Source organism: Perognathus longimembris, chromosome 28 (genome assembly GCF_023159225.1).
Source record: "Perognathus longimembris pacificus isolate PPM17 chromosome 28, ASM2315922v1, whole genome shotgun sequence".
Taxonomy (NCBI): Eukaryota; Metazoa; Chordata; class Mammalia; order Rodentia; family Heteromyidae; genus Perognathus; species Perognathus longimembris.
In genome coordinates, this window is record NC_063188.1 from 34,086,513 (window position 1) to 34,102,266 (window position 15,754).

Here is a 15,754-nt window from a genome sequence, read left to right on the forward strand (position 1 = left end):
ACAAGTTAAAAAACACATTTAAAGGATTATAGGGCTAACTTTTCAGCCCACATACAGGCTCTCCTGTGTTTGCCTTGCTTTTTGGTGAGTTCCTGTTTGCCATTCCTTGTTCAGGTTCTAAGGCTGGGCCTTGACTTGGATTAGTTAACCTACTGCTGCTCTGGCTTCAATTGAGCATGGCTCCCAAGCACACCAAAATCATGATTGTCATGAGGTGGTAGATTATGGAGGCTTCTTATTTGGTCTAATAATCTCCATGGTTTCTTTTGTTTTCTTAAGTATACTTTCATTACCTTTAAGTAGTTATACAAAGGAAGTACCATTCAACAGTTTATAATAGAATGCATCTTGATCGATGTTATCTTTTTCATCATTCTTCTCCATTCCTTCCATCCCAATGCCTCTCTTCCATTTTCCTACTTTTATAGAATATGCATTGACTATTATGACTGCATTCTCCCCTCTTCCCTTCTTGTGTACCCCCCTCACTTTGTCCTCCTCCCCCAGGCCTTTTAAGTACCAGTTTCTTGGAATTCATTTTGTTGAACTGAATTAGGTTTTCCAAGGATTTACTGTTTGAATTCTCCCCTTCGAACATCATACTTTGGTTAACACATCTGTATACACTTGCATATGACCCTGTATGTATTAACTTGTACATCTATAAATCTGTCCTAGCTTCCACATCTGAGAGAAAACATGCATCTTTTGTCTCTCTGGGCCTGACTTATTTCAGTTAATTTTTTCCCCAAATCTATCCATTTCTTTGCAAATGATGCCATATTCTTCCTAAGGGATGTGTAAAATTCTGTTGTGTTTTCTTGATCTATTCATCCATTGAGGGGCATCTGGCCTGTTTCCTTACCTTGGCTGTGGTGAATAGTGCAACAGTGAACATGGTTGTATAGGTGGCTTTACTGTATCTTGGTTTGTAATCTTTGGGATAAACGCCCAAGAGGTTTTTGTGGTTTTTTTTTTTTTGTCTTCACACTGCTTTCCAGAGTGGTTGAACTAGTTCATATTCCCACCAACAATGTATTAGGGCTCTCTTGCCCCCACATCCATGCCAGCATCTGTTGTTTGTATCCCTGATGGCCGTTTTAATTCCTGTTTCTTTGTTCTGTCTTTGTGTGTGTGCTAGTCCTGAGATTTGAACTTAGGGCCTAGGTGCTCTCCCTTAGCTTATTCACTAAAGGCTAGCACTTTACCACTTGAGTCACAGCTCTAATTCCAGCTTCTTATTAATTGGAGATACATTTCATGATCTGTTCTGCTTCAAACCACAATTCTCAGATCTCAGCCTCCTAAGTAGATAGGATTACAAGTTTGAGCCACTACCTGCTCGCTTTTGCCAACTTTCTTTCTTGCTTGTGGGGTTTGAACTCAGGGCCTGGGCACTGCCTCTGAGCTTTTCTCAAAGCTCAAGGCAAAGCTCTACCAATTTGAGTCACAGCACCACTTCTGGTTTTCTGGTGGTTAACTGGAAATAATAGTCTAACAGACTTTCCTACCCAGGTTGGCATTGAACTGCGATCCTCAGATCTTAGCCTCCCAAGTAGCTAGGATTATAGGTGTCAGCCGCCAGCACCTGGTGACCAACTTCTGCTTCAAGAGTCAAATTATCTCCAGGGACTCTTTCCCAACCAATTCTGGCTATGGTGCCTTCTCCATTGCTCTGGTAGCACCTGGTTCTTCATTATCAACATATTTACCATGCCAATCTTAGTCATCCATCCCTATGGTTCCAAACTTTGTCACACTCGTGTCTTCCCAGCATCTAGCACAGAATTTGGTTTGTGAAAATGCTTTGAGGGGTACACTGAGGATGTGTGCACTTGCCGGTCTGCTTAATGTGAACTGGGTATCATGCTGTCACCCTGGCTGCTGGGGACACACAGAGGAAGAGGGGTCCTGAAAGGCTGACAAGTGCTCAGGTTACTTACAGCTAGAGCCTCCAGTCATTTTTCCATAGGTGTCCCTTCCTTGTCTTGGCACCTGATTAGCTCCCCCTGGTGGTAGCAATGTAGCACTGCAGGCCTCGAGCCAGGAGGTGGCTGCAGGAATTTGAGTACTGTGGATTGGTGGTGTCAGCTGGAGGCAACTCAGGAGCAACATTGGTCCTTGGGGAAAGCAAGGGAGGCTTCTAGTACAGGATAGCCCTACTTGGTCGGCTCTGCTCTGCTGCTGTATGAAAGGGCTCATCCTTTGTATCCTTCCAGGCTGTACTCTTGTACTCTAAGATCTATAAAAGTTGAGACTGCTTAATATACTTCCAGGTGAAATGGACTGCTCAGTTTTGGCTGGATTGTGGTATGTATGCGAGGGCACATGTGTGTCAGTTCTGGGGTTTGAACTCAGGGCCTGGGCCCTGTCCCTGAGCTTTTGTGCTCAGGGCTAGTGCTTTACCACTAAAGGCTAGTGCTTGCTCCACTTCTGGCTTTATGCTGCTTAATTGGAGATAATAAGTCTCATGGACTTTCCTGCCCAGGCTGGCTTCAAACTTCTGTCCTAAAATCTTGGCCTCCTGAGTAGCTAGGATTACAGGTGTGAGCCACTAGGCTAAAAGATAAAAAATTTGATTAATTTATACTAGGGACAGAATGCAAGGGCTCAAGATTGTTCTACAGAGGCTTGACAATTAGAGCCACATTCTTAGTCCAAAAATAATGTGAAAAAAGCATGGAGTAAGCCAGCTGCTAGTGACTCACATATATAATTCTACTCGGGAGGCTGAGATTTGAGGATTGTGATCTTCTGTAAAGATATAGCACAAAGCCAGGCTCTGGGCTTCAGGAATCTAATCAAGTAAAGGATGTCTTTAATGACAACAGGTACAAAGGAAGAAGGCTGGTTCCATTTCCGCACCTAGGACAATGGCTTTTTTTTTTTTTAATACACATGGAACATTTACCTTGAATAAATAGTCTCTAATCTGGATAGAGGCCTCTAGGCCAATAGTGCAAAGCTATCTTCTCTCAGTCTCATAATTCTGGGGTGAGAGAGGAGCCACCCATCACCAGATTTCTTACAATGATCTTTTTTTTGTCTTTTCTTTTTTGGTACTGGGGATCGAACTCAGGACATTGCACTTGCTAGGCAAGCACTTTGCCACTGAGCTACACCCCAGCCAAGAAAATGATCTTTTTCTTTAGAATTCCAGGCTAATTCTAATAACCCTCAGGTTGTTATGGGCTCTGTGCCACCAATGCACAAACAAGTCAACATTTCTAGTAGAAAGCATTTGAAATTCAACCTGGAACGTATACTGAGTAGCAGCCCCCAATTGAGATAAAGCTAAAATACTAGCTTTGGGGACTGCCAGCCTAGGTCCAGGCAATCTATGGTTTTAGGTATGAGGAGGCAAGGAGTAATGTATGACCAGAATCTGGTGATGGCTTTTGCCCAATTACAGGTAATTTTCATAACTGAAAGGAAATGTTAAAATTGATGAGTGGATGTAAACTACTATATTTGGAAAAATTGGTTCGAAATGAATAAAACACAAACTATTCTTCTCCTCTATGTAAATACCTAATTTGATTCCCACGAATAATCAGTACTCCCTATGATTCAAGTATAGGGCACAGAATTAATTTTCTCCAACCCTCAGAAAACCTCAATATCTTTGTCTTGCAGGTGAATAAAACCACTGCATTATTTTCTCTTGTCTTAAGAAGGTAGTTAGGAATTTGGAAACAAAGGAAATTACCAGAAATCAAGAATTACTTCTAAACCAAACCTTCGGGAGAGAAATCAATGTAGATATGCTACAGACCCAAATCACACACGAACACTTTATTAGTTTTCTCTACAACAGACAATAATATCAGTCTCTTGAAAATAGTCTCAGTTCACTTGAGGCCAAACGGATCCAAGGAAAATTAAATACTTATTAGTTAAAAGGCACTATGTAAGATATCACCTAAAACCTACAACCACAGTGGTAGCAGGCTGACAGATTACACTACAGCAAATTATCTAACATGAACGTTAACAATTACCCAGCAGGAAGCAAGTCTGTATTGCAGAAGACAAGAGTACAATGACTAGTTGGGCCCCAAATGATATTTGGCCAGGTCAAGATGGCTGAATGTAATGCCAAATAAAAAGGATTAGGTACAAAGGAGTATCCAAGCTACACAGTCAAGCAGATGATGATGATAGATCAGGCTTCTTCCTCCCAAGACACATTTGCTACACTGAGCTACCCTCCATCCCCACTTGAAGATCCTGCTTAAGCTGAACTGCTTACTCCTGCCTTACAGGGGCTGTTCAGACCTGCTGTAATGTAGTAGGCCTTGGAGAATTTGTTTCACATATGCAGGCTTTGTTGCTAGTTACTTGCAACAAAGGGGAAAAAAAACCCAAAGCATTCACATGCAAAGGAATCCAAACTTTCTCAATCACATTTAAAACAGCTTTGCAGAACATGCTCAAAAGTCTGCAAATCTTATGGCAGCTGAGCTCTAGTGAATGCTGCAGGGGTCATAAAATGACCAAGGAAGCCAGGATAAGATAATGCAGGTAGAAAATCCCAGCAGTTATCTCAATTTGTCTTTCCCCAAATTAGGATCCACTAATTCTAATATACAGTGTGGGATGTAGAAAGCTACACTGGAGCAAGCTAGGTCTTCTGCTAAATTTGTCAAATACTAGAAAAACCAAGGGAGAACAAGGGGGTGGGGTTAACTTCATTTTTAAAAAGCCTCTGAAGTTATTCTATTATAAAGGGACATGGCTGAACAGGTAAGAAACAGATTCTCCATTGTGAGTTCTCCTGATGGCTTCTGCAAGGATCATGGAGATGTCAATCACCTACAAAAGTAAGACAGGTAGCAAGTCAGTACTTAGGGGCAGAGCTAACTAGCCCACCTGGAGCCTGGGCTGGTGAGCAGGAAAGTTAAGCACTCTCCCTCAGGAGCCCACACTCAGCTACATTTTCTAACATGTTGTACTCTAACCACTTAGGAAAGGGTCAAGATACCAATAATGGGGCTGGGGATATGGCCTAGTGGCAAGAGTGCCTGCCTCATATACATGAGGCCCTGGGTTCGATTCCCCAGCACCACATATACAGAAAATGGCCAGAAGGGGCACTGTGGCTCAAGTGGCAGAGTGCTAGCCTTGAGCAAAAGGAAGCCAGGGACAGTGCTCAGGCCCTGAGTCCAAGCCCCAGGACTGGCCAAAAAAAAAAAAAAGATACCAATAATGGAGGAAAAATCTTGACTCAGGCACATCAAAATGGTGATGATAGACTAAACCCTTAAGACTCAAGGGAATCTTCAGAATTCAGCTATCTAAGTCAATGTTATGTAACCACCTCCTAAATACTTGGTCTTGCTATGTTCTTATCCTCACCTGTATTTTGGAGCAATGCTTCATCTTGTCCTCCTGAGGTATAGTGTTAGTGACTACAACTGCTTCAAAGCAGGCATTGTTGATGCGAGAAATGGCTGGGCCAGAAAAGATCCCATGAGTCAAGATTGCATAAACTCTGGTAGCTCCAGCTGAGAGAAGTCTAGAGGAAAAACAGTTGATTTGGATTAGTGTTACATGTTACAATGGAATCTGAGTAGAGCAAAAGAGGAATGTATTAGTCTATCATAATAAAATACAATAGACTTGGTGGGTGAAGGAGACTTATTTCTTACAGATCCAGAGGCTGGCAAACCCAATGTCAAGGTCCACTTTGTTTCTTAACCTCGAGGTAGAGCCACCTTGCTGTGTGCTCTTACAATCTCTTGAGCACACTCACCAGGAGAGTGCCAGCTGGCTCTCTAGCATTTTCTTCTCATAAGGACACTAAGGTCATCCAAAGGCCTCTGCTGTTGAAGGACATCATCTACATCAAAATAACTCTCAAAGGCAATCTCAAGCCCATCAGGCTTGGGGCTATGGCTCCACAGGAGGATTCTGTCCATACCATGGAGAATGTGCATGAAGGTACTTTGTGGCAGAACTTATATAGTTTTCCTTGGTGACCCTCTGTTCTTCTCCCTTTCTAGAGAAAAAATCTGATCCCCTGAAATTGAACCCAAGCAAGAACACTTGCATTGGGTTGTGCCATGGAAGAGATAGAAATTATCATGGTAAGCTGCTGCCATTGTAAGAAGTTGATCGGTTACAATTAGTACATCAATTACCTAAGAAAGGAAAAAATCAACGTTACAAATGTTAAGTAAACTCAAGGATCTAAGCCAATAATCACATCTAATGACATTTTTCATGTTTTTCTTTGCTAGGGCAAGGAGGCTTGAACTTGTTTGCTCAGCTTGCTCACTCATACTTGGTACCGCCATTCTGGATTTTTGCTGGTTAATTGGAGATGGACTCTTATGGACATTTTTTCCTGCCCTGGCTGGCTTTGAACCACAACCCCTCATGTAACTTCTCAGCAGCTAGGATTATAGGCTTGAGCCACTAATACCTGGCTACTTGGGCACTTTTTTATATACTAGTGGCAGATATTCATGAGATTACAAAATCATAGGGGTGGCATGGTGGTGGATACCTCTAGTCCTAGAACTTGGGAAGCTGAGGCAGGGCAGAATAAGGCTTCTCTAGGCTAAGAATCCTAACTGCCTCAAATAAATTCTGAGAATAGTGGTTCATGCCTATAATTCTATCTACTTGGAAGTAGAGACCAGGAGGATTGTTGTTTAAGAAAAGTTTAAGCAATTCCATCTCAAACAATAGCGGGGTGTAGTTGGGGTCCATCTGTCATTCTAACTATTTACAAGGCTGAGATTGGGATGTTCTTTGTTCCAGGCTAGCCTGGGCAAATGTTATCGAGACCTTATATCTGTCATGGTAGAGTGTGCCTGTGATCCCACCTATACAGGAGAGGGTTGGGTGCATGGTTCAAGTTATAGAGCACCTGCTCACCAAGAGCAAGTTAGTATTCAAACTCCAATATCTAAAAGAAAAAAATAGCTCTCCAGGAGGGTCATTTATATGTAGGAGGATCACAGTCCAAGGCTGTCCCAGGCAAAACCTGACACTAACTGAAAAATAAAACAAAAGGTTAGGGGGGATTAACTCAGATAGTAAGGTACCACCTAGTAAGCACAAGACCCCAGAATTCAAAGCCTTAACACTGCTAAAAAAAGGTACAAAAATCATAGAACATTTTAAGAAATAATGCAGCCCATAGTGGCTTGGATGGTAGGCAATAGGTAGAGTGACACCTAGCTAAGTACAAAGCTAGTGAATATGATAAACTAGGGAAGCAAGAAGCTGGTGACTAGGATCCGGTCAGTATTTTTTTTTAATGTGCCAGGTAAAACAGTCACGAGGTTAAGATGAAGGATGGCACCAGTAGGGCTCATGTCTGTAATCCTAGCTTTCAAGAGGGTGAGATATGAAAAAAACAGGAAGAGAGGAAGATGGCACCGCCACAGTAGGGAGGCACCCCAACTCGCTCCAACGGAATAGCGAGCTGGGAACTCCAGCACCCAACAACCCAGCAAGAACCCAGCAAAACCAGCAGCCAGAAGCAGTGGAGAAACACAGGAAAAAAAAAAAAAACAGGAGCAAAAAAGAAGAGCTGAAAACCTACACGGAGCTGGAGAATCTACGGGGTACCCTCCCCCCACCAGCCGACCCTGGCCCGAACAGGGCCAGGCTGGGAAAGGGGACCCAGCCATAGGCAGACCAACTGCTGAAAACTCACACTGGGAGCGCAGAGTCCAGACAGCGGGACTCCAGGGACCCCAGGGGGAGCGCGGACCAAGACACACAGCGATGGCGGCGAGGGGAAGTTCGGGACTGCACGGCCGGGATTGGACGTGAGCAGCGGGGGAACCCAGCAGTGCAGAAGGGGAGGGGAGAGCCGGGGATGCCACCACGACCTTTCGCCACACCCCAGCACTCCACCCCCGAAGGGCCAACGGCGGTGCGGAACACACACACAATCCAGGACCAGTGAGTCCCCCATTAGCCCTCCCCCAATGGGAGACCAGCTATCAGAGACCCAAACCCTACAAAGAAGCTAGATCTCCCTCCCTCCCCCTCCCCACCCCGAGGGAACAAAGAACCCCCAAATCAGGCGGGAAGGCCCCATCAGGCTCCGGGAAGTCACAGGAATTTAGCAGGGGAAAGGTGGAGCAGCCCCAAGGCCGCCCAGGAGCCTGAACTGGCTGAGCCGGCCGTGCCCCCTTCCCAACAGGGGCGGGGGACGGCCAGCAGTGCAAGCCCCACCCGTGGCGCCTGGACCTCGCGGACTTTTACAACTAAAATCACAGGTGCTGGTGGGCAATACCAGCACAGCAGGGACACCTGGGCCTGATCACGCGCCCCCCTCGCAGTGGAGGCACAGTCTGAGGGCGCTAACCCGCGTCCGGACAGTTGATCCCCCCACAGCGGACTTGCAAGAGGGCGCAAGCACAACCCAACAACCCGGGGCTCGCTCTGGTAGGCGTACCCCACTCAGGTGGACGGGGCCACAGCGGCAGCGCCCGTTGTAGTGGGCGCACAGCGCATAGGTGGGCGGAACCCCCGGCGACAGCGCCCTCTCTGGTAGGCGTACCCCGCTCAGGTAGGCGCGCCCGCACAGGAGGGCAGAGCTCGCCAGCGGCGGTGCCCACTCAGCTTAGCGCCTTTCGCACAAGTGGGTGGGCCGCCCCTCAACAACACCGGCCCCGGAGCTGGCCACACAGGAAGGCGAACTGCCTGAGAGGTGAGCTCCTCTGACCAAGATACAGAGTGGAAAAAAGAACCAAAGAAGAAATAAGCCTCCACGCCACGCTGAATCAGCGACCAGCAAACCCACACCAGGGGCACGCTAGGGTCAGCACAACACAGTGGCAGGACACTGTCCCGCAGAGAAAGACACAGAACCTACCGGCCCCCAAGTGCAGCAACAACTGAGAAGGTCACGCTCACCCATTGGGAAGCAAGGTTCAACACCCAAACCCAAACCCAGAGCCAGGACACCACCGGGACACAAGGCTCCCACTGACGGACCAGCGGGAACCAGCACAAAGCCAAACCAGGAAAGCCACCCACAGATCTCCAGATGCGCAAATCACAAAGAAATATAGCACAGTTCAAAGGGCAAGCCAACTCGCCAGCTCCAAAAAGCAGCACAACTGAAGAGGAGATGGAGAATAAAAAAAGCAAATGAGGCCATGTTAACAGAAATGATGGAAAGCGTTAGAAACAAAATCAGAAAACAATTCCAGGAGTTTAGAGGGGAAGTCTTGAAGGATATCCAGGAAGCCAAGAAAGAAATGGAAGCAAAAATGGATACAATGCAAACCTCTGTTAAAGAAGACCTTAACATCCTGAGAAGTGAAATGCATGAAAAAATACATTTAAAATACAACTCTTTAAAGGAAGAAATTTCCACCATCAGAGCTGATCTGACAACCATAAATAGCTCTCTGACATCCATAAACTCCGCAATTGAATCCACAGCACAAAGAATTGACCATATGGAATCCAGAATCTCTCTCTTGGATGATGAAGCAGCCGACAAGAACCAGAAAATTACCACACTCCAAGAAATGGTGAGGCTTCAGGGAAGACTAATCCAGGAACTAATGGACAAAGACAAGAGATATAATCTGCGCATAACTGGAATAGAAGGAGCCGAACACCAAAGCAGAGGGCTTCATCATATTTTCAATAAAGTTATTGCAGAAAACTTCCCCAATCTCACAAGGGACCTCATCCAGGTAACCGAAGCCTATAGGACACCTGGCAGGCCAGACCCCAGAAAAGCCACCCCAAGGCACATAATATTCAAGACTTCAGATCTCAAGAATAAAGAGCAAATTCTGAATGCAGCCAAAGCGAAGAAAGAAATTTTCTACAATGGGAAGAGGATTCGAATAACAGCAGACCTCTCCACACAAACCTACCAAGCGTGAAGTGAGTGGAAGAACACCATCCAAGTTCTACAGACCAACAATGTGCAACCTAGGATTAAATATCCAGAGAAGGTGGAGTTCACATTCGAAGGGAAAACCAGATCTTTCCATAGCAAAGAGGATCTAAAGGAGTATGTGAATAAAAAACCAGCCCTACAGTGAATTCTAAGAGGGGAATCCCACCCAACAGAAATCGTACAGGACACACAGACAGAAACAGAAAGAAACTACAATAGCCAGAGCCCAACAGAAAGAGCAGCTCACTAAAGACAAGAAAAAAAAAAGAGGAAAAAACAGCCCAACAAGAAAATGGAAGGAGAAAAAACACTCTTATCCTTGATCTCTTTGAAGATAAACGGTATAAACTCTCCGATAAAGAGGAGCAGACTGGCAGAATGGATCCGCAAAACAAAAAGTTGGCATCTGTTGTCTACAAGAGACCCACCTTATAGCAAGGGACAAAAACAGGCTCCCAATGAAAGGATGGAGCAAGATCTTCCAAGCAAACGCACCTACCAAAATGGCAGGTGTAGCCGTCCTGATCTCAGACAAGCTGGACTTTTCATTAAAATCAACTCAAAAAGACAAAGGAGGACACTACATTTTAATACAAGGAAAAATCCAGAATCAAGACATCACGGTGATAAATGTATACTCACCGAACAAAAGAGGCCCTACATATGTAAAGCAAATTCTCACAGAACTACAGAACAAGAGACCCAAACACAATCATAGTGGGAGACTTTAACACCCGACTCTCTCCAAGAGACAGATCCAACACCCAGAAGATCAGCAAGGGAGCTGAGGACCTAAGTAACACCATATCCCAAATGGATCTGACAGATCTATACAGAATCTTCCACCCTAGAGACCCAATACACCTTCTTCTCAGCAGCCCATGGATCATACTCCAAAATAGACCATGTCATAGCCCACACAAAGAACCTCAGCAAATACAAAAGTATTGATGTCAACCCATGTATTATATCTGATCACAGTGGATTAAAGGTAACCCTCAATAACAACGGTTACCACAGAGGCTATACACATTCTTGGATGCTAAAACCCACAGTTATCCAACACTTGGGCCACAGACCAAATTAAAGATGAAATCAACGAATTCATAAGCCACAATGACAAAGAAAATACATCACAAAGAAACCTATGGAACACAGCTAAGGCAGTACTGAGAGGCAAGATCATTGCCCTCAGCACTCACATTAAAAGAATGGAAGTAGAGCAGGTGAATAACCTCATGATGAAACTAAAACAACTGGAGAAACAAGAAATGATCGAATCTAAAATGACTAGGAGGAGAGAGATCACAAAGATTAAAGAAGAGATAAATCTGATTGAAAATAGAAAGACCATTCAACAAATAAATAAAACTAAAAGCTGGTTCTTTGAGAAAATAAATAAAATCTACAGACCCCTCGCAAGACTTACCAAAAAAAGAAAAGAGACTCATATACATAAAAATCAGGGATTCGATCGGAAAAAATACAAGTACACATGATATTCAAACAATCATAAGGAGCTATTTCCAGAACCTCTACTCAGTGAAAAACAATAATTTTACAGAAATGGATCAATTCTTAGAGAAGTATAAACTGCCCAAAGTGAACCAAGAAGAAATAAATCAACTAAATAAACCAATAACTTACAGTGAGATACAGGAGGTAATCAAGAAACCTCCCAACAAAGAAAAGCCCAGGCCCAGATGGATTCACCAACGAATTCTACAAAACCTTTAGTGAGGAGCTAATACCAATACTCCTCAAACTCTTCCGCAAAATAGAAACAGAGGGAGAAATCCCAAACTCATTCTATGAAGCTAATATCATACTCATTCCCAAACGAGGCAAAGACCCAACAAAAAAAGAGAACTACAGACCAATATCACTAATGAACACAGACACAAAGCTCCTCAATAAAATATTAGCGAACAGGATCCAGAAACTGATCAAGAAAATTATACATCATGACCAAGTAGGCTTCATCCGACAGTCACAAGGATGGTTCAACATCCGTAAATCAATCAATGTAATTCACCACATAAACAGAACTAAAATCAAGAATCACATTGTTATCTCAGTCGACGCCCAAAAAGCCTTTGACAAAATAAAACACCCATACTTATTAAAAGATCTGGAGAGAACAGGAATAGATGAAACATTCCTCAAAACAATAAAAGCCATATACAACAGACCAACTGCTAACATCATATTAAATGGAGAGAAACTTAAATCATTCCCCCTAAACTCAGGAACAAGACAAGGATGCCCACTCTCCCCACTTCTTTTCAACATAGTGCTGGAATCACTAGGCATAGCAATAAGGCAAGAGGAGGACATCAAAGGGATCCACATCGGCAAGGAAGAAATCGTTATCCCTATTCACAGACGATATGATCTTATATCTGAAGGACCCAAAAAACTCAGTACCCAAACTCCTATACCTAATAAACCATTTTGGCAAAGTAGCAGGATACAAAATCAGTCCACAAAAGTCAGCAGCTTTTCTGTACACCAGCAATGTACAAACAGAAAAGGAAATTATGGAAACAATTCCATTTACAGTAGCCAAAAAAAGAATAAAGTACCTAGAGATCAACTTAACCAAGGACGTGACGGACCTATTTAATGAGGACTATAAAAATCTAATAAGGGAAATCAAAGAAGACACAAGGAGATGGAAAGACCTCCCATGCTCATGGGTAGGCAGAATCAATATAGTGAAAATGGCCATATTGCCCAAATTGTTATACAAATTCGATGCAATCCCTATCAAAATCCCAGCACATTCTTCACTGAAATAGAGAAAGCAACCCATAAATTCATATGGAACAGCAAAAGACATAGAATAGCCAAAGTAATTCTAGGTAAATAAGCAGTGCAGGAGGTATCACAATACCAGACTTCAAGCTCTACTATAGGGTCATCATAACAAAAACAGCCTGGTATTGGTATAAAAACAGACCGGAAGACCAATGGATTAGAATTGAAGATTCGACAAAGGAGCTGAAGACATATAATGGAATAAACATAGCCTCTTCAACTACTGGTGCTGGGAGAACTGGGCAGCTATATGCAGAAAACTCAAAGTAGACCCAAGCCTATCACCATGCACCAAGATCAACTCAAAATGTATCAAGGACCTCAATATCAGACCTGAATCCTTGAAACTACTGAAGGACAGAGTAGGAAAGACGCTAGAACTTACAGGCACAGGAAGAAACTTCCTGAATATAGTCCCAGGGGCACAACAAATAGGGGAGAGACTCGACAAATGGGACTAGTACAAATTAAAAAGTTTCTGCACAGCTAAGGACATAGCCACCAAAACAGAAAAACAGCCAACCATATGGGAAAGGATCTTTACCAGCACAGCAACAGACAAAGGCCTAATATCTGTCATCTACAGAGAACTCAAAAAACTAAGCCCCATCCAAGCCCAATAAACCAATTAGGAAATGGGCATAGGAGCTAAAGAGAGACTTCACAAGAGAAGAAATAAAAATGGCAAAGAAACACATGAGGAAATGTTCAACATCCCTGGTAGTAAAGGAAATGCAAATAAAAACAACCCTGAGATACCACCTCACGCCAGTTAGTATGGCCTATACTCTGAACTCAGGCAACAACAAATGCTGGAGGGGGTGCGGGGAGAGGAACCCTTCTCCATTGTTGGTGGGTGTGCAAATTAGTACAACCACTTTGGAGAATAGTATGGAGGTTTCTCAAAAAGCTCAACCTACCCTATGACCCAGCCATACCACTCCTAGGCATCTATCCTAAACAGCAAGTTCCAAGATATCAAAAAGACATTTGTACTTCCAGCACAATTCACAATAGCCAAAATATGGAAACAAACCAGATGCCCCTCCACAGATGAATGGATCCAAAAAATATGGTACCTATACACAATGGAATACTACATAGCGATTAGGAATGGTGAAATATTGTTATTCGCAGGGAAATGGTCAGAACTTGAACAAATAATGTTGAGCGAGACAAGCCTAGAACACAGAAAACAAAGGGGCATGATCTCCCTGATATATGACTGTTAAGAAAGGGAGACGGAGAGACAGTAGAGACCAGGTCTGTGAAACCAAAAACTGCTTGTCAAATGGTATTTCCCACAGGATTGGGGCAGCGACCCAACATTATGTAACTAAAACCAAACAACTACTCAACATATAGAGGTCAAAAATCGACCTCTCAGTGGAATACAATAGCTCAAAAGCTATGTATGTACGTTCATATAAGACTACTACTGTCGACATATCGTCTAATATCGACATTACATTTAAAGCCCTGGGCAAATTTTCTTGGGCTTGGCCACGTGGCTACTGTATATGTTCTTGATAAATTGTATATTATATGTATGTCTACCTCACCTAGAGAAGGGAAAGAAAAACAGGGCGTAAGATATCACAAGAAATGTACACACTGCCCTACTATGTAAATGTACCCTTTTTGCACAACACCTTGTCAAAAAATTTGTGTTCAATTAATATATGAATTAAATTTTTATAAAAAGAGGGTGAAATATAAGGCCTTGAGATGCTTATCTCCAGTTAACCACTAAACACCAAAAAGCTAGAATTGGAGCTGTGGCTCAAGTGGTACAGTGCCAGCTGAGAGTGGGAAAGCTAAATGACAGCATGAGTCCCATTACTGGTACCTATCCCTTCAATATCTGTTCCAAAAAAATCTACCTACCCCTCCTTCAATTCTGTTCCAAAAAGAAATCAGCTAGGTCTAGTAATTCAGTTAGGGTTTTGCACCTATTGACCGGCCCCCCAACATCATACTTGTCAGCTGCATGACAGATCGTGCCACAAGTATCAGCCATGTCATCCACAAGGATGGCCACTCGGTCCTTCACATCTCCTACTAGCACCATGCGGTCCACTTCATTGGCCTTCTTCCGCTCTTTGTGAATCAATGCAAAGTCCACATTCAACCGATCTGCAATGGAGGTCACTCTGTAAAACAGTAGATACTCCAAGTTAATTTAAATACACATGTATATGGCTTCAAACACAGAAGACTAGGCTGGTAGGGCTAGGGGTGTAGCTTGGTAGTAAAGTGCTTGTGTAGCACGCATGAGGCCCTGAGTTCGATTCCACAGCATCACATGCACAGAAGAATGGGCTGGCTTCCTGGGCGAAGAATAGTCCTTGAAACTAAATCATTCCCAGGGCTGGAAGAAAGCAACTATCATCAGCATCTCAAAGACAAACAAACTGGGTTTTATTTATTAAATCATACCTTTTATAGGAATGTGTTTCTCAATTTGGATAATCATTCATTCTAGGCAGAAAGAAGATACCCCTACCAGTCCTGGTAAGTAATATAGGCAAATATATATTAGTTTAGTAGACTGGCAGAAGAAGACCTTATTAACTAAATTGGGAGTGCAAAAATTATACCAATTTCCATCGCAGAAGAAGACCCGTGACTATGGATGTGGTGAGATGTGAACCTAAAGCTTGTGGGAGTGGAGCTGTGCACAGCTTGTTCCAATGCCCATGCCCTCATTGCTTCCCTCTGTGATGGTGGAAAAACATCCACCAAGTCAGTGTCAACTATACCTGAACACCAAGCTGGGGAATTCCTTTTACGAATGCTAGAAAGAAAGTGATACCAGTTAACCAGACAAACTGGGCCTTTCACTATACAACCCAGGCTATCTCCAAATAAAACACTTCTGACTTCTTTTCCCTGATTACAAACTACATTTATATTGAACCACACTAGAAGACTGGAGAGAAGACAAATCTGTCTGGTGACAAAGTACCACATAATTCACTCAAGTAGAGAGGCACTTAGGGGTAAATAGCAGCGGGTTATCCCAAGTGATGTGCATCCATGCTG

The 15,754-nt window shown here is 43.4% G+C and overlaps 1 protein-coding gene across 1 annotated transcript in view; it reads right to left on the minus strand.

Moving 5' to 3' along the window:
- Positions 1-3,780: 3,780 nt before the first annotated feature.
- Positions 3,781-15,754, minus strand: part of Prps1 (phosphoribosyl pyrophosphate synthetase 1) — a 29,511-nt gene continuing 17,537 nt past the window's right edge. Inside the window, exons 5-7 of the mRNA XM_048336411.1 lie at positions 14,689-14,862; positions 5,359-5,518; positions 3,781-4,815 (exon numbers count right to left, since the gene is read on the minus strand). Coding sequence (XP_048192368.1) covers positions 4,723-4,815; positions 5,359-5,518; positions 14,689-14,862 — 427 coding nt within the window. The 3' untranslated portion in view covers positions 3,781-4,722. The remainder of the gene's footprint in view (positions 4,816-5,358; positions 5,519-14,688; positions 14,863-15,754) is intronic.